Genomic DNA, 19,855 nt, shown 5'->3' on the forward strand with positions numbered 1-19,855 from the left:
GTTTTGATTGTAAAAGTAGGGATTTTTTTTGACATACCTACATTACTTGTAATAAGCTGATGAACATATCTGAAAATAAATCAACTTCTCTTACTACATTGTTGGTCTTGATGTGTTTTTCTTTCTTTAGACTTTGTTTTCTAGTGGTGGTGGTGTTTGCTGTGTATTAGGTGATGTTCAAGTTATTATGATTAATACTTCTGAGTGTGACAGGTTAAAGCTCACAGTATTCATTGAGTACATTTGTACTTGTCAAATTCTTCTAAAATGAACAGTCCTAGTAGGAGGTAGTATTTTGTAAGAACATTTTATGTTCTGAAAAAAAAATCAGTCAGCAGGGGGTTATTATCTTTGTTAAAATAGCATATTTAGGTTAGTTTTGATGCAATTATTCTGAAGATTTCTTCTTATTTTAAATGCTGATGTGAATGTGAAATGGAGGACAAGTTTGTCTTAAAAGTTTCCCCCTTCTAAGTGTACATGTTAATTCTGAAGAGAAACCAAGCATAGCTTGAAAATGAAGTGAAAACAATAATACTGGGAATGAAGCACCCCAACTAGTCTTTGAAAAAGGACTGTTAATAAAATACAAAAATTGTCCATTGTAAGCTTCCCTAAAAACTGTGTGTTGAATTAAACCCTGTATTTCCTGTTTTAAAGAAACAAGTAGTTACTGTACAAGTCAATTAGTAGCGAAAACATACTGCCTACACTATTGTGCTTTAGAAAGCTAAACATAAATACAAAACCTCTCTTATTCTGTGTTTGTAAGCTCTATTTAGGAGTGCATGGAGAACAAAGAACTGGCTGGGGCATTAAACAAAATAGGAATGAGAACTTCAAGCTGGGGAAAATAGCACTGCACTGATCCATGCAAATGAAAGCTTCATTGTCTGAAGTCCCCTCTTCTACTTTTTGGGTCATTTACAGTAATGTATAAAATAGTGATAATTTCTTCAATATTTAAAGCCAGTAATGCTAGCAAGATGGGCCTTTAATTTCTTTCCTCACTTGTGGCTATCATGATTACTTCCATCAAAGTTTTGCTCTTTTTTAATATTTCTCTAGAAACCTCTTAATCTCATTGCATTAGTTGTCTCCCTCCTTTGGTTAAATTCTTCATATTCCTATCTGACACTGATTTGTTCCTCTGGTTCAACGTATAGTCAAGAGAGTAATTTATTCATCTTCAGTAGCACTACTGAAATCACAGAAGTACTTGATGCCCTTATCTATTGAGGCACTTGAGGTCAGTGCCTTAAGCATGCACTAAAAATGAAGCAAATGCCAGCACGACTTCCAGAGGATTAGTCACCTGCATAATGGTTTGCAAGGTCCTTAAAAATATGAACTTGTGGAACAGATTTGCTACTGGTGTAAGCTTTGTGCAGCAGTACTGAAAGCAAAATGATGTTGACCGTGCTTTCAGTAGAATTACGGCATGTCTATGCTAAGCCTTCCCCTTTTCTTGTCTTGTGCCATGCTGATACATTATGATATGCCAAAAGTAAAAGTCAAAGTGAGAAAAAGGCTTGCAACATTTTTAATTGCTTATATGTCATTTACTGTTCAACAGGACTATTTGCATCACAATAAGAACTTATATTGTCACAGCAAATATTTTTTTTCATTTGATTTTGTAGGGTCATATTGTCATGCTCTTTCTCATTTGCTTGATAGTAGGGTATCCATGGTGTCTCTAATGCCTCTCTGCTAATGAGCCTAGGACTTGCAAATTGGATGAGACAAAACTTAGATACTCTAGATCTGCAGGTTAAAGTATTTCTCCTGCCGTAGATGAAGATTGTGTTTTGTGTTAGGAAACTGTGGAGGAAATGAGAATTTATGTTTACTTACTGAGTCTGAAAATCTTCCTCATTGTTACTCTTTCTTCATTTTCCTAAAGAAAATATGAGTTCAGTATAGGGATGTTTCTTTCTTTATGGTTGTCTTTTTCCTTATAAGAGGTGCCTCTCTAAGTCAGGTAAAATATTTTAATTAAGAGAATTTTTTACAAGTTCAAGATCTACTGCAAATGTTTCATTCTACATGAATTCACAGTAGCTATTGTGAATCTTTTTACATTTAAAATGGTAAAGTTAATTCCAATGTATAGGAATAATTTTTAGGACAGATTACAGACTTTTCTGTAGTGCTTTTTGCAGATATTTAAAACATTCTCTTTGTAACATTTTTCTGGTTTAGGGGCAGCATTATTGCGTCTTAGAAATAATACCCTGTAAAATGCCTGTAATAAGGCATTTTACCTGAAAGCCCATTGTAGCTTTCTTATTATTAGTTTCAAGTTTCAGCAACAATAAAACTGTTCTTACTCAAATGTATACTATTGCATTCATTCCTCTAATAGCATCATTCCACCATATCAACTTATAAATAGACAAAGAAACAATTGTGCAGAGTACTTGTTGTTCATCCTCAAGGTTTTTATTTTGTTGTAAGGTATCAGACTTAGGCATAGTTTTATCGAGTATTTGCATCAAATACAGAAAGAAAAAAGTTATTTCCTCTGAGTATACATTTGCTTTCTATCTCTGTTTTCCTTGGGATATAAAACGTTACTGGTTTAGTTCAATTGGTCATTTTTATTGCCTTCCTGAAGACAATGGAAATTGCACAAGGCGCCAAATAATAGCATCTCCAAGTGTAAATTTAATCGATGGTATAGTCTTTTGCAAGTAGAGAAGAATGTACTCTTTCTTAGATAATAAATCTTTTTGTGTGTGTGTATATCAACAAGATGTCTATTTTTTTTCTTCCTAGATACACCTTTAGTTAAAATCATTTCTTCCAATTCATGGCCTGAAGAAGGACAATCTATAATTTTGACTTGTGAATCCAAAGGAAAACCAGTGTAAGTGATTTAACAAGTAATATGTTTTTGTTATTTTCTTTACTCTGCTGTGATTGCAATCTTCCGCTGCAGAAATCTGCTGGTTTTGTTTCGTCCTGGGGTGTAAAGTAGTCTCTGGTATAGAAAACCCCTTGAAGCCTGTCTTCACTAAGTGTCTGTAGAGGACTGGTCTTTTACTTTGTCATCTATTTTAGTTTTCAGGAAGAATTCCAGCTGTGAGATTATTTTTTTTTTCAGTCAGTTATATCAACCTGAAAGGAGTGCAGGCTTAATCAGTCACTGTTTGCATCTTTGAACTGATGATAGAAGAGAAAACGTCTCATGAAAATCTTTCTACATCAACTAGTCTTAGAGAAAATATATTGAGCTTTCTGGATGCTTTGGCTGTCATTTAGAGGGGAATTTGAAGTTTAATGATATGTGCAAGCTGACTGCCTGCTTTAGCCTGAATTTCAAAAAAATGTTACCTGCTTTAAGAGTCAAAATTGTTTTACTTGGAAATTAACTTCTCTGCCGTAAGTATTTTTTAAAGGCAGAACTGCAGGGATTACCTCTTGCACAGAATCTACTATGTAAATAGGCTTCACACTTTAAAACATACCTTCTCAGATGAGCTGTTACATGTTTATCCATAAAAATACATGAATAATCCAATTACTTAATATTAAGTTAATATGAATCAAGTTTCTTAAATATTGACCTTTCTGCTCAAAAGTATTATATGGAGTGGTGTTACAGAGCTTTAGAATGGTCTTGAAAGTGATGGTGCAGTAGTATTTTGGTTCCAGAAAAAAGCTAGAAATTATGTCATTTAGGGCAGAATTTCTCCCTGGTGTAATTTTATGGTGGACTTTATGGAATTGCTTAATGTAGTAATGTGAAGTGCAATCTGAGGTCCGAAATTACTATTTTGAAAACCTCTTCTGAGTTTAGTCTGGCATCATTTAAACTCCATAAGTACTTTTGGTTTTTTATATTACATGCCTGTATCATTTGAAAGCAACTCCTCCAAATCTTGACTGCACTGAGCAACTCAGCATCTAGACCATGCTTCTACCCTGCTTGAGACCGGAACCCTGGGGGGTTCGTTCAATTAGTCTTACATGGTGCTCAGCGCAATTCATTTCTGTGTACCTGTGTACTTTTGAAGTAATATATGTTTCTGAGACATATGCCTCTGTAGCTAACACACAAAAATCAGTTGCAAGCTATGTCTTGCTTTTATAATATACTTGAAGGAGAAGAAATTACCCTTTACTTAACAGCCTTGGAGCATTCTTCTAGGTATCACGAGGTACAGAGACTGTTTCCCCATTGCTTTCAAACTCAGCAGAAGATATGCAAGTGCTTAATTTTAGGATTGCTCTGAGTGCACTGTTGGCTAGGTGATATACAGGATTTTCCCTATCTCGGTGTTTTCCTCATGGTTTAACGAGTGATAGCTACATGCCAAGTGCTCATTTTGCCAGACAGACTTCAGACATCCTAGCTCCAGGTGCTTGATTTGCACTATTCATCTAACATTCACTGTAGGGATAAAGATTAGAAATAAGACAGTCATTATGTATTTTTATATTTTTAATTAGCTGTTATTTGTTGTGGGGGGGACAGTTTGGCCCTTCACGTTTGAGGCCTTTAAATAAGAAAGTTTGGAGGTTATGGGTTGATTTCTTATTTTTATCCTTTTTAGTTTTGTGAGCTGGATGGTTTGATAGATGGATGTAATCAGTATGTGGGGAGGAAGGACAAATGTGTGTATAATACCAACCAGGGGTTCTAGTTCTTCAGTGATTTCACCAGCTTCTGAGTATTTACAAGGAGGCATGATGCTTTTCAGTTTCTGGGTGTATGGGAATCATTTCAACTGTCTTTAAACATATGCAGAGTAGATCCTTACATCTGAGCTGCTCCCTTGGGCTGCCCTTTGCCTTCAGTGAGGTGATTTAGGCACTATTATGATGTCTCTGGTTAACTACAATAGGCAATTGCAGAAGAAAGAGCTAGACTGGATCATAACTACATGATGCTTAGACAGTTAATTCAGTCAGGTATCTGCCTCTACATTTTGGAATACCAAATATAGATGACTAAATACATACATTTATATAAAATTTTATATCTATGTTTAAATTTGGTCAGATGCATTTTGCTCGTTGACTACAGCTTATAACCACATTTTCATAATCTTCATTAAAAATAGGCTAACATTTTTTCACATACCAAAGATGTTAAGACTGTTAAAAGAAGAAAATCTCTCAGATGTTAGATTTTCCTTTAGACCCTTGTACTTGTTAGTCATTTCTGAAGGAAGTAAAAACTATAAAAGCTAGACAGCCACAGTATTTTCTATTTGGGACGTGCAATATTGTAGATATACTTTATGTTACCATTAGGAGACACTAGATAAAACCTAATAATTAAAATGGAGCTTCAGTTGAGGTGCTTACCAATTTTAGTTGCATCCTCAATGGATTCAAAAGCAAACTTTACATGTAGTTTTGGAAGGGCAGCCAAGCAAAAACTCCACACCACAGAATTATCAAGGCAGGGCACCTCTATATGGTAGCTTTTGAGGCTCAAATATTTTGCCAATAAATGCACCTCTAGTTGTCCACACCATAAAAGCTGCCAACATCAGCTACTCCATATTGCTTCATTAGGTCAGTCTTTCACAGCACAGAGCCAGTAATAAATAGGCGTCCTCCTGGGAGCAGTTTGCAGTTGCTTAGCATGAGGAACAGTAATGTCATGCTCCCAACCTACATTATGATTACCTTCTGGCTTGGAGAGGGAGAGAAATTGGAGAGGTCCACAGAGACCAAATTTGTCAGTGTCACAAGGTAAGTGATGAATTGTGGGCTTCATGGAGAGCTCAGAGCTAACCATGGTTCCTTCATAGTCATTTACACACCATGGGTTAATTTCTGTACACTGTCAACTTTATGCCACAGTTACAAGTCTCTGCTGTTTCCTGTAGGCAGCAATGAATCATACAAGTAAATGAGCATTTGCTTCTAGGTACATTTCTTTTGTATCCCAGAGCAATTTTCACAAGCTTCAAAATGACAATCAAGATGAAAATAGAGAAAGAATGAAGCCAGGCTGTAGCTGTGGTGACATTCGTGATACTGATAGCTGCTGCAGAGTAATTCTTTCCTAAAAGGGAAAAGTAGAATAAGGCTAAAGCTAGAATGTACTTGCCCCATCTTATATCTCAGCACAAAGCCTCTCCTTGCAGGATTTCTGTCCCTCAAACAATGTGTATCATGGATACCCAGATATTGTGTTTCATTTCTACAATGCAGTCCTAAGGAAAACCCCTGTCTAACTTACTGTCTTGTAACAGGGAATGGGAAGGAAGCCTTGCTCGGACTAACACCTCTAGGAAATTAGCTGCGCTCTGCATCTCAGATTCTGCACTGTGCTGTTTTATCTACTTATCACTATAAGGATGAGGATGACTCTAGATCTGGTCATCACCCTGTGTTTATTGCTATTAGGGGAATTACTTTGGAGGCAGGAGCTGTTCTTCTGGGTAAGCACTGTATTGCTGCTATAAAAGTGTGATGATGCCAATAGAAAGAGCAGGCCAGGTTCTTGCCTGTTCTGCAGTGGTTTTATAGAGGCAGGATATGTGTGGGATTAATAAAGCATCACAGATCGTTACTGACTCTGCCACAGTTCCTCTAGGGTACGTGTTGTGGCGGCTGCAGCTTCAAGAAGAGGCAGACTGCCTGGGAGGTGCTGTGGGTGTTACTGCAAGAGCCATTAGTCCTTGAGTTTGCCCCTAGAGACTGTGATGGGACATGTGTCAGGACACCAATCCCACATGGTGGGATGACATACTGACTGCAGTGCTCAGTCAGAATGGAAGTGGAAAAATAGTGAGGTGAGGTGTCCTTATATGTTGCCTTCCAAAAAACCTATCTCTTGCTTCCATTTTACAGCACTGGCTAAATTTGTTGTCTCTAGGATCTATTGTCAAAGCTTGAATTTTCTCTGGAAAAATAAAGTTACACTTATGGAAATCAGAACATCATTAAATCCATTTAATTTATTTAATGATGTTCTGGTCTGATCCAATTTGTGTAGCACTTGAGGCACTAGTTATAAGGAACAAAAAGCAGGTATTTGGAGCATTGTATGCATGGAAATTTCTGTTAGTAGAAAGGAAAATGGAGGAAATATATCCATCAGTTTACCATGGAGATTGTTTTTAAGCAGACCTTATAAGCATAGCTCACTATAGAAAACTACCCAATTTTCTGTAATATTTTAAGGGAACTTGAGAACATTTGTGAGGATTGCTGTCCGATTGATCAATGCGCAGTTGGTAGATCAAATTTAAGAAGGTGTTTGCTTTTCAGTTTCTAGTAGGTGTGTTAGTGTCAGCTTAGTCTTTTCTTATGCAAGACCTGGTTACTGGTTTGTTCACCCCATTGACAATTTTAGTCAATATTGATATCCAGCTTTGGGGTTGTTTTAAATTATAGGCAAAAAAGTATTTAGCTATTGCTCTGCATAAGTTAGATCAAGACACCCTGCGTTTGACATCACTATTCAATAGCATTCCTTTTGAAGATACTGTTATATAATTTCAAACCAAATTGTAGCTAATCTCTTGCCTTGTCAATCTTTAGAGCTATTTTATCTTTCCAGTATTTTTGGCTGGATCCCTGGACAGTTGTCAGGCTATAAAATTTTACCAAATGAACTTGCATAATATGTCTGTAAGGTGTCAGTGTCTCTTTCTAATATATTTCTTTTTTAGCATAGTATAGTTTTACCTAGGCTTTGTTTATATTCCAAAGAAGATGTAAGTAAGCTTCAGAAATCAAAGGCATCCTTTTTATAAACTTATATGCAATGTCTAGACTTTTATGAAGTCATATTGTCTGACAGTATTTTGAATATTTTAAAATAAAAAATAGCTGTAGAAAATAAAAACCAAGGAACAAAATTATCATTTACAGTCCTCTGTGCTTACAAAATATTTTAAAAGCTAATGTTTGCTTATTGCAGTTTGCAGCATGTACACACTGTTGTGTCTAAACAATATAGTCTAGTGACTCAAAACTGTCACAGAAGGGAATGCAAGAACTGCCCCATAATGAAAGAAAGATTCAATATTTATATTCTTAGCCAGCACTCTCACGAAAGCATGTGTGATATATATTATAATGTTTCTAAAGCAAATATGAAATATACCCCCCCCCCCATTAAAGTCAGTGTCCTTTCAGCAGAAAGGACATCAAAATATAATGGAATAATTAAGGCACAGGAAACAAGGAGAGAGAGTTGGCTGTCTCATGTGTGCTTTAGAGAAATGTCTTTCCATTCCATGAGCTCAGGGGAATTACAGTATAGTTGGATGACTAATGTAAAATGGATATTTGGCCTTGTTTGAAATAAATAGGAAATATTTTTATTTCAGGAGAACACTCATATGTATCCTTCATTAGAATGTTATTTGTAAGGTCATGAAAAAGTTAAAGAGAAAAGCACAGCTAGTAATAAACACTAATATTATATGTACTCAGTAATATATAGTCAGATGCACATTTTGATACCAGAAAAAGTGATCACTTTTGATACTGAGGGCATACCAAATAATCAAGCTTGCACTTTCAAGCTATTGTAAATTATGTGTATGGTATCACCACAGGAAGTTCTGTCTTTTCTAATATCTATTTAAAGAAGATTCCCTTGATTGAGACAAACATTTTGCAAAGGCTAATGGATACAAATACTGATGACAACAGAGAAATATGCAGCACCATTCTGTCAGTGACCCCAGTGTGTGGCTGTTTCAGTTGAAAAGGACCTGACAGGGATCTGGGTGAAAAGAGAAAACTCAGTAAAAGGAGTTAGCTAGGATTCAGTCACCTGAATGCAGCAAAGCCTGGACTCACACTGGCTCGCGTTTAGCCTACTGTCAGCCAGAACCTCCAGGTCTTCCTCAGCTTAGGTATTGGATTTTGCGCGTGTTGTTGCCAAATTTCCCAGCCTTCCTCCAGCCTACAGAGGTTCCTCCGAGTAGTTACCTTCACCTCAAGTATACTCAGTACAGCTGAACTTAATGAGAGCACATTCCATCACTTCAGCCAGGTCTTTGATATCAAACAACTGAACAGGAGAGGACCCAGGAGAGACTTCTGCAGAAGTCTGCTTGTAGCCAGCCACCGGGTAGTGTCCCTCAACCCAGTCAACGATCCAGCCAGGTTTTCACTCATAGAGTATTACACGCATCCAGCCTAGATACAAAGAATACTATTGGAGACAGTGACTGAAAATTTGCTAAAGTCAACGTCAACAACATGAGCTGTCTATTAAATCTACAGATCCTGTAATTTCTTCAGAGTTTTCATGTTTGGTAACTAGAAAATTATAGAAGCATTTATTCATGAATCATTTTGTCACAAGCTCAAGGATAAAATGTATTATAAAGAAAACAGCATAAAACCTCTACCTTCCTCCAAATAGTTACCTTAGTTCAGACAAATCCAAAGTAGAAAGATGTGTTTAACCTCAGGAAGGTATTTTGGGAAATGCTAGAAGGGACACATTTGGATTTTCTGATTTTCATTACGTGATGAGAAATGTCATATAATACTTCTCTTCCTGAAATCTGTGACCTTATGGGCAGGACATAGCCATTGAAGGGGATTCCTGACTCCTTCAATGGAATCATAATTATGAATGGTAACTATGAATGATCTTTATGACTCAGGTCTTATTTGATGCATTAGAATTAAAATAATCTTTATGAAAAGATAGGTGCTCATATGTTTCTTCCCCCTAGTATCTAAGAACTTGGCAAATATTTAGATGTTTGTTTTATCACACCTGTGGATAATTAGGGTATTCAATTGCCTCAAATTTACAGCTGGGAACTGAAGCAGAAAAAAATCCCAAGATCAAAATTGACAAGTAGGTCACGTATATTTTATGTCTAACATTAAACACAATCCCCATTTTCCCAAGAGTATTTGACGTGACACAGCATCACGCTCAGAAAATAGCTGTTCATTGGTTTGAATTGTAACAGCAAGTTCTTAGCACATCTACAAATCTATGCTCAAGAGTCTGAAATCAGAAACTAGTGGAGAAAATTGCAGAAACCCACTTGACATTCAGCTGTTAATGTTTTGGTGTACGTAATTTGCCAATATGGCTTTGAAACTACATAATAATGGCAGGTTTAGATTCTGAATCATTAGTCTAGTGTCCAGCTTTTTGTCCATGTACAATTCTTTCCTACTAAGATACAATTCCCAGCTTCTCTGTCGGGTGAGATGGAGGTTCTGTAAGAAATTATCTCATTTTCTGCATTAATTTTATTTGCTGCAGAATACTATCTGGATTGTGCCATGAATACTTAGCCACTGGTATCAACTCGGAATGCTAGTATCAACTCTGCCTGTATGAATTATCATAATGAATCTGGAAAGGCATGTATGTTTCTGTGCTTATGAATCACCTTGCAGAATGAATCCACATCCTGAGCTGGATGCTCAGGCAGTATCAATAAATATTAATGATTTGGAAATTTGGATGAATTTGTCTATATCCAGGATAAAATATTACTCTAGCTAAATATGAATGTGGTATCAAAGTATTTCTCTCTTAAGCTTCAGACATATTTCTTGGTAAGAAATCCTGAATTACAAGAGTCTATTTCCAGGTTTCTCTGTGAAAGGACCAACTGAAGTCAGCTAGGTACTGGAGTTATACTGTTTCATGGTTAGATGTGGACAATCTTTGTCTTAGCAGAAAGGTGGATAGTTTTGAATTTTTTCAGAACTGCCATGCATTTAACAAACTGAGAGTCTCCATGACATCCTTCGCCTTGATGCCAGAACTAACACTAATCTCTAATACCTCTCAGTAACTGAACTATCTTTTTGTTTATCTGATTTATGCTTTCTGGGCACTCTGAGTTTACAGGTAAGTTTCCAGGGGCACATGTCACACACAGCTTTGGGCAAGATTCTGTAAATATGTTCTTGAATAAATGCTTACGTGAATGGGACAAAGTATTGTATCTGTGGGTGCAGACTTGGACAAAGATAAGAACCCTTCCTCACAGTTCTCAGCCCTGTGTTCTTGGCCATTGGGGAACAGCTCTCAGGATAGCTCAGACTCTTCTATTGCTGTCTTTTGCCTGGTGCCCTGCCCATTTCAACTTGTCTTTCTTTGAACTTGGCTTGTTCAGCAATTAGATAGAGCCTGTCTCCTACGAATACAGTAGGTATCTCTCTCCTGTCTGCCACTTCTGCCTTGTTCTGGTTTCTTGAAAAGTTTGGGCTTTGTTTTTTTTTTTAACCAGCACTTTTTCATCTTTGTAACTGTGTCCTATTTAGGCTCACTCTATATTCCTCTCTGTTTGGAGAAGTGTGAACTCATATTTCTGCAAGAGGAGCTGATTATATTTGAGTGGGTGATTGTTAGCTCAAAACCAGCCTACTGTTAACTTGATCTGATGGGGTACAACCTATGTCAGCTAACGTTAATCGCTCTGTATCCCGTGGTTATTGTCAATGACATAGAAATGTATTATCATCAACCAGACTTGTAAGTTAAGCATCTAGATTCCCTGCCCATGTAGGCAGCAGTGTATATATATAAGGAAAGCTTTTTTTAAACACTACATTTCACACTCAGTCGGGAAGGTAAAGAGCAAATATATCATGTGCAACATAGACTGATCACTTAGCATGTGACAGAAGTTTTCTAGATAGGAATATAGCTGTTAATAGTGGTGAACCTTATCAGTATCCGAATTCTATGCCCAGTTTACTTTTAAACCAATTTTAGTCAATGGTCACTGATGCCAGCCCAAATCCCTGGTGTATCCAAACTTGGCATCATTTGCCAGTATTTTGCCATCCTTTGCTGTAATTACTTTCTCTGGATAGTTGACCAATATTTAAATTATTGTCATTTTGAAGGAGTTCATCCTAATGATATCTCCTGCCTTGTAGGCATCTGTTATATGCTATGTTGAGTGAGTGCTCATTTTCAGTAAATATTCTAAAATCTCATGAAGAGTATTATACGAATTGTAGAAAAAATCTTCATAGTGAAAATTTCCGAATAGGTAGTTTGTCTTCGCAAGAAAAAGCCAATTATTTGAAAGGATTATGTAAATGTTCAGCTTGTAACCTTCTATGCCAATATTTCATTGATGTTAAACCTCCGCTGTAGAATTATGCCATGATGTAGCAGAGAATATATTAAGAAGCAGGTAACATTTTTGCTGAGATGCAGCATGTATATTTAATAGATTAAATTTCAGTTTGTGTTAACATCCTGGCCATCTGGGAGGTTGTATCTTCTTTTCACAGCTGGGACCATGTATGCTTTTCTTTTTTTTCTCAGTATTTTGCAGGAAGTAGGGAAATTGGTGTTATAAAAAGTGTGACACAGAAACAGGTGGGAGCAGTAGTGCCTGTCTGAAAATTACACGTTACAATAAAGCCTCCTGCAGTGCTTAAGAACTTCCCCTTCAGTGTTCTGTAAAATGATCACATTGCCTAATAGGCTCAATTCAATAATTGCTTTTCCTCTTTTTTAAGTGCCCCTTTTCTGCAGTGTTTACACATAAAATGGTGCAAAAAGTACAGTATGAAAAACAACTTGCAGCAATTTTAGTGCTCATTAAATGTATTTTGCATGTGTATGCCTTTGAAAATTGTTTTTTTTTCCTTGCTCTCAGGTGAGAACACATTCTAAAATAAGAAAGGCCCATGGAATAAAATAATAGATAAAATTGAAATGCAGCATGGGTAATTCTAATTTGTGTCCTGGACTGGAAGTTAAAACATTAAAAGAAAGGGTTTGGAGGAGGATATGGTGCTCAGTCTTTTAGATATTTGAGTTTCTATAGATAAGGGATTAGCTACACTTACAGGTAAAATTACAATTCTTGAATCAACCATTAGCAGTAGAACACAAGAAGATACCGTAGTATAACTCCTTCAGTGCAGATCATTCTCATCGTATTTACTCTGTTACACAATTACAGAAAGAAAATTTGTTCTCTGTGTAGTAGATATGATCTGGAACACCCAGTGTCATGGAGAACATCAGCTCATTGCATATCTGCATATATGCCAAATGTAGCAGCATAGTACCCTGAGAACATGTACGTGGGTTTGAGCTAACAGGGTAAAACAACATCCTTCTAAAGGGAAAAAAGTATGCATTTAAAGAACAGCATAATAAAGGCACCTTAAAATCAAATTAGGATTTCATAATTATTCTTTTTTGTTTCTTCTTTGTATTTGGTGTCCTTTAACTCAAAGCCTCACATCTCCTGTTCTGAAGACATAACCTCTTGTTATGAAGTTGGACACTGATTTTGGAGTTTCTAGTTTTTCCCCCATTGAGAATAGCTTGTACTGTTCCTTTCTCCACTGTTACTTTACCTTTTTTAGTTCATTACTTTCAGTACAAAAGTAACTTTTATTTTTCACCTTCCCTTCATTTTGGGACTATGTTAGATATGTTTTTTCTAATTTTATTTTTTTCCCCTATTTTTAAAGTACCTAAAACAGGGAGAAGCAGGTTGCTATGACTTCGTCTATTATACATCAATTCTGTACATTTACTATGATCTCAGGCTCTTCATGTGCAGAAGTCAAGCTCAGAGAGCAACCTTTTTTTAAAATCACTGAATCGCTATGAAGGCGAAGGTATTGGCCTATTCACCAGTCATTGCAAAGTTGAGGCTCATGTACAATTAATGTGCAAATGAGGTGCAGGAAACAAACACTGGAAGAAGGGGTTTAATCGACAAACTCAAGTGTACCGTTCTGCCTAATCATCTTTGTCCAGAATCAAAAATTCTCAGTCAGTGTGCAAATTTTAAAAGGGATATAAATGGAGTGAGTATGGGAGGATAATTATACAGCAGGGTCTGTTGACACACTTTTGGAATGGCTGTCTTACATGTGAAAGGCAAAGACACAAGTGGGTCATGGGGTTTTTTTAAGTGAGCACTGAAGACTGTCCATGCGCTATTCTACCTAATGCTGCACTGGAACTCAGACTGTGCCTGCAGCAGAGACACCTATTCAGTAAATCCAGTGCTTACTTCCATCATTTTCTAAAACCATACTAACAATTTTCCTTTCCTCACAAAACTGAGATCATAGTCAAAATGAAATCTTCAATGCTAAATATTTAAACTACCGCTGAAAACTGTTTCCAGAACTTTTAAGACCTGAGGAAAGACTGAGTCTGTGATTCGTAGTTTGCACAGGAGAGAAAAAGCAGCAGGCTGAAAGATGCAGAAGCAGAAGGAGAAGAAAGCTGCCAAGAAACTGCTATAGGTAGTTGCCTGGTTTGTCTCTCATTCAGGAACCTACTATATGAGGGGCTGAGCAGCCATGCCAAGGCTGTTAATGGTGGATAACACAGGCAGGGAATGATTTAACTGGGAGGCAGTGGTGAGTCTACTGGGTTTTGGTTGTTGGGGGTCTGGATAGGAAATTTCATCACAGATGTGTGTGCTGACATGCAAGCATACCTGTTCTTGTGTATCATGCAGGCTTGAGGGAACAGTCTTCATAGAATCATAGAATGATTTGTGTTAAGGGACCTTAAAAGCTCATCCAGTTCCAACCCCCTGTCACAGGCAGGGGCATCTTCCACTGGACGATGTCTCTCAAAGCCCCATCCGCTCCTCACAGGGGTCCCTGCAGCCCCTGACAGACCCGGGGCACCCTCACCCAGTGCAGGATCCTGGGGAGATGGGTAGGTAGATCCTTGCTGAGGGGTGCTGCACAGGCACACAGGTGCACAGGATTTCTGTAATGAACATTATGTTATGGATCCACCTCTTAAAACACGTGGCAGCTTTCCATATATACATACATGTTTTGTTGGTTTTGGGTTTTTTTGAGGGGTGGGTGGTCATTACAACTTAGAAACACTGTATTGGCCACTTAAAGATTAAATTAGAAATATTTCATCAAGGATTAAGAAGAGCTAGTGGTGTGTGCTGTGATGTCCCTGTGTTAGAAGCAGGGGTCCATCCACACCTGTGCAGCACTCAGCAGTGCCCACCCCGAAGTGTGAGGATCAGAGGGAATCGTAGGCGAGGGGTAACTGGGAGACAGATCAGTGTTTCTACTCGTTATTGCTATTCAATTATGATTTTGGGATCGTTTTTTTTACTTTCTGTTGATCTCAAATATCTTTAGCCTGGCTTCTTACCTCATGCAAACCATTTCTAGAATGCTCCACATGGAATTGGGTTGTTCCGGGCAGTGACATTCTGAGGCAGCTCCCAACGCCATCTACATTTAGCTCGATCTTCAAAATGTATTTACATGCAGCGTGCACCTAGAGGCAAAAACAAAGTCTAGACAATTATATGGTAATCAACATCAAAAAGGGGAACTACATAAAAATGAAGAATCGTGTTAAAATGAAGCTGAAAGGGGCAGCTAAGAGAATTGAATCTTTCTAGGCAGCCTGAGGACTCTTTTAGAAAAATAAGAGCGTAAGAACACAGAGTCAATACATATCACTTAGCAGAAACACCTGAAGGCGAAATTGGTGAGGCTAAACAGAAGAGAAAGTGAAGTAAAAGTGGCAAAACTATAATTTGAAAGATGAAGTTGTTTTCTGAAAGAAAGAAAAGATCCTTAGTTTTGGGCAGATTAAATATGAAAATGCAGTTAAGCCAACCCTCCAAAAAAAGAAAGGAATAAAGAAAAGGGAGAGGGGGAAATGTTAGAGAGGCAAATAGCAAAGGAAATTGAAAATAATCGTTAATCTGTCTTGAAATAAATCGGAAAGTGTGTCAGTACATTTCTAGGATCAACCGAGGATCAAAGTATAAGGGGCAGCCAAATGAATTTGCTACATCTGTATTTACTGTGGGAGTAACTGGGTGTATTACACATTCCCTTTTTTCTGAGGTGCTCACCAGCAGAATTTTCTTAAATGGGCTATGGAGGAGATTGTGGAACGAACAGGCAAAATGAGCAGTAGCAAGTCAGCAGGACCAGATGGTTTCACCCCAGCATTCAAAGGGAATTCAAGAATGAGATTGATGAATTATGAACAGTGACAGGAAACTTCATGCTTAAAGCCACCTTGCTAACTCGGGACAACAGGCTTCAGGAGATATTCCAGAATGCGCAAGTCTGTAGAACTGGTATCTGGGCTTCACAGATAGTAAGAACTATAGAAAGGACTAGAGTTACCATCTGAATGAGAAAAAAACACTTTCGGGGGGAGATTTCCTTTTGCAGAGGGAAAATCCTATCTTATATTGGAGTTCCTAAAAGGGCAGAGAAAGTATGCCTTAAGGTGGCCTATTTGATGTAGAGGGGAAATATTACAGATGTTTCCAAAACTGTAAATGACAGAGAGTTTTTAGGGATTGTTGGTTCTTTCTCTTCAAATAGCAATGTTTAAGGGTAAACTAAGCTAGTAAGAAACAGTTTTATTATGAAGCAAGGATGCTGTTTTTCTCACAATGACCAGGTAAGCTTTGGCAATTCGTTGTCAATGGATGTGGCAGATGGTAAATATTCATGGTAGTTCAAGGGAAAACTGTGTAAGTTCACGGAAAGGAACACCCTTAAGATTTACAGAATAGTTTTAAGCTGTGCTTGGTGTCAGAAATGCCTGAAATAGTTGTAGGTCAGACGAGTGCTTGGGGAGGCAACATCTGTGCTTGTCCTGTTCCCTAGACATCTGCTTTTCCCTGGCTTTGGAGATAAGGCACTGGGCTAGCTGAACTTTTAGTCTGATCCAGTATAGCTGTTCCTGTGTTCTTAAGCATTGAGCATAGGCTACTGCAGCTTGCTAGGACCAGATGTTAATGTAGCTGGATCCCATTCAGAGCTTGAGGATATCTCCTTTACAGTGCTAAAATTATTACCATGAAAGTACTAATGAATAATTTTCTGTGTGAGAGAAGTTCGTGTGAACTAAAGTGCTCCCCTCTGTCTGGAGATAATGATACTTTTGGGAGAAGAAAACCAAACTCTTGTAAGTAAATAATGTTTGTTCTCTCCCCCCCCCCCCCCCTTTGTTGCATTAGTGTTTCATAAATTATTTTTAGATGTCAAGAAACAAACAGTCCACAGTGTAGGACTTAGTTCTGAAATATAAATAATCATAAATTCCCAGTGTATTGTTGTTAAGATTTCATCGTATTATCTTGAAAGCATGAAGCATTTCATTATTGATTGTAATTTAATACAGACTGCTCCTACATCAGCTTTTTTGACATTTGGAAAAAATATAACTGAGGTGCAAAAACTTTATGGTGTGTTCACATTCCTTTCGTGCTCCTATAGCTGTTATTATCAACAAACATTTGGTTACTTGTTGAGAAGAACCCATGATTCAACTAAAGATTGGAGTTGTTGCTGTTATAGTTCTTATTATTAAAGGTTTCTTGTCTGGTGAAAAGAGGATACTTGCTACATCTCCCAAACTTCATGATGTTTTTGTGTGCATTGGAAGTCAGCAAACACATACCTTGGTTAATGAGCTTTGTTACTGAAGACTTTGCATAGTGCTTGCTTGTCATGCAGGTTGCAGCACTGGTACTTTTATCAGCTCCAGGTGTTGTCGCTGCACTTCAAGTGCATGAAAGAATTTTAGTTACATGAGGCTTCTCCTTGGCTGTGCCAACATCAACAGCAAATGATTTTCAGCAAGTAGTATTTGGACAAACAAGTAACTGTGAATGAGATTTTCAACTGTTTACTTAATGGAAAAAGCAGAAGTGAATCAGCCACTCTCTGTTTTCCTCATGACTCTAGTGCCAGCAAGCATTTGATCTTAGCTCAGAAAATGCAGCTGGTTTTTCTAGATGGGATTTCTCAGCTTACTGTAATAATAGATGTAGAGTTTCTTACGAGTGTTGGGACACAGCTCTCACTGAAACCAGTGTAAGTTATGCATGTGAGTATCCAGCAGTATCTCAGTTAAAATACCTAAGCAGTGTAAAATCCAGATTCATCAAAGGAAAAAAACCCTCATTAGTATCTTGATATACCCTTCAGGCCTCAGCTAGCAGTGGGGGTATCAATGACAGACAAAATGTTGATTAAGGAAAAAGAGAAAAGGGAACTGATAATGCAGTGTAGTACTTAACTCCTGTTGCCTCTTCCTTGCAGTCTCCACCATTATCTCTATGTGGCACTTCAGTTTAGCCAGTGTAAGCCAAGCTAGTTTCAGAAAACACACATTTTTTAATCTTATAATGTGGAAATGTAAAATATTTAAAATAAGTAGTGGTAAAGCTTTTTCTACTATTATTCTGTTATTGCTGATAAATCGGTATTTTCCCCAGCTCCTGTTGTCCTGGCTGGGGATTCAGTATGGTTTTAAACTTGTATGAAGAAACGCAGTGTTATAAATGGATCTGAAGACATGCCGGTTGAGAAGATGTTATTTTCCTCTGTTTTGTGAAATGCATAGTAACTGAGGTGTGCACATCCTATCATTATGCTTTGCTGCTTCTTTCCTATTCTCAGCAGTACTTCATTAACATTGGGAGCATAGTTCCTGGTTAATCCCAGTAATTCCAGCAACCATTCTGATGCATCTACTTCAGCACCATATTATCTTAATACTGCTGACATTTGCATGACTTTGAAATACATTTTTCTCAGATATTGTCCATTTAATCCACTGCAGTTTCTATCATCCTTTGTTCTTATAGTCATGCTTTACTTACAGTTTATGAAAAAGAATAATCTACTAATTTCTCAATAGCTCTTAAAGGTTAAGAAGGAATCAACAAGGTGTGAACAGCAGCGTAAGAAGACCAAAGATTTAGCTGTTTGAACACAGACTACATAACTAGAAGCCTACAGAACTAAAATTATAGCGAAACATGGCCATTGTGATTTCTGTGTTTAATCAATAATTTTTCATGTGAATGAAATTCTCACATGCTTTTTACCATCTCAGCTGTATTCTGACAGAAAATAAAAAGGCCCTAGGAACAGCAATAAAATATTTAAGCAGTGTGTGACAATTATTCTTTACATTCACTTTATCTATATATAGTTTCTCCTCTCCTTCTGTCCCCTACCACCACCATCTGAAAGTGTAGGTCTTAGTTTATGAGGCTGAAGGGAAAGGGATTTGTCTTTCTAATTTGCCCATCAATATATGGCACTAATCCCAGACAGAACAGGGGAAGGGCATATATTACCAGCGTGCTCCAGTACTGATCCAGAGTACTTCCAGCTCCAGAATTTAAAAGGTCCTTTCTGGGCATCACTGTTCCTTTGCTTCCTCTTTTGCCCCTTCCCCTGACTGCAATAATGTCTCTGTAGCCCTGAGTGGAACTCACTTCTCTCCCTATGTGGGATTACCTGGCCATCAGTCTGAAGCTTGGGCTCTGCTGACTTTCAGTTCTCCTGATGAGGTCATGGCTTCACCGAGTCTGCCTTCCCCCTCTGTCTGCAGCAGTGAGATGTAGCTTATGGAGAAGGTATCTCCCCCTTCTCTTTCTTGCACAATCTCCTAAAAGCAAGGCTGTCATTTGCTTTTTTTTTTATCAATATGTCATTAGAAATATCTTACCCATTACCTGTAGGAGCTGTTAATCAACTGCATGGTGAATACATCGTCCATCTATCTGAACAGTTCCTTGTTGTGCAATCTGCCCGTATCAGGCCTTCAATACAAGACTTCTGATACAACATATCTGATGGAAAGTAGCATCTTTGCTACTTTAGAGAAATTGGAAAACACCTTATCTAATCTGTGGTCAATTCCAGGCAGATATTTCCTGCACAGTTGTAGGGACTGGTGCACGGAAGATCACGTGATGTGACGGGAAGTTGCCAGGAGGGACAGGAACCAGCTGACTCTGGGGAGGTGCTTAGGCAACAGATATAAGGAATTGTAACTGCGCAATAAATCGTTGTTGACCCGCATTCCGTGAATGCTCTATGTCTCAGCCCTAGTTCAGAGGGAACTAGTGCTTCTGTC

At 37.8% G+C, this 19,855-nt stretch overlaps 1 protein-coding gene across 2 annotated transcripts in view; it reads left to right on the forward strand.

Moving 5' to 3' along the window:
• Nucleotides 1-19,855, forward strand: part of CADM2 (cell adhesion molecule 2) — a gene marked incomplete at both ends in the record, with an annotated part of 618,340 nt that overhangs the window by 537,732 nt on the left and 60,753 nt on the right. For both annotated transcript variants that reach the window (XM_080612961.1, XM_080612962.1), the window contains one exon: nt 2,782-2,872. In XM_080612961.1, coding sequence (XP_080469087.1) covers nt 2,782-2,872 — 91 coding nt within the window. The remainder of the gene's footprint in view (nt 1-2,781; nt 2,873-19,855) is intronic.

This window comes from Psittacula echo (assembly GCF_963264785.1).
Source record: "Psittacula echo genome assembly, chromosome: 3".
Classification (NCBI taxonomy): Eukaryota; Metazoa; Chordata; class Aves; order Psittaciformes; family Psittacidae; genus Psittacula; species Psittacula echo.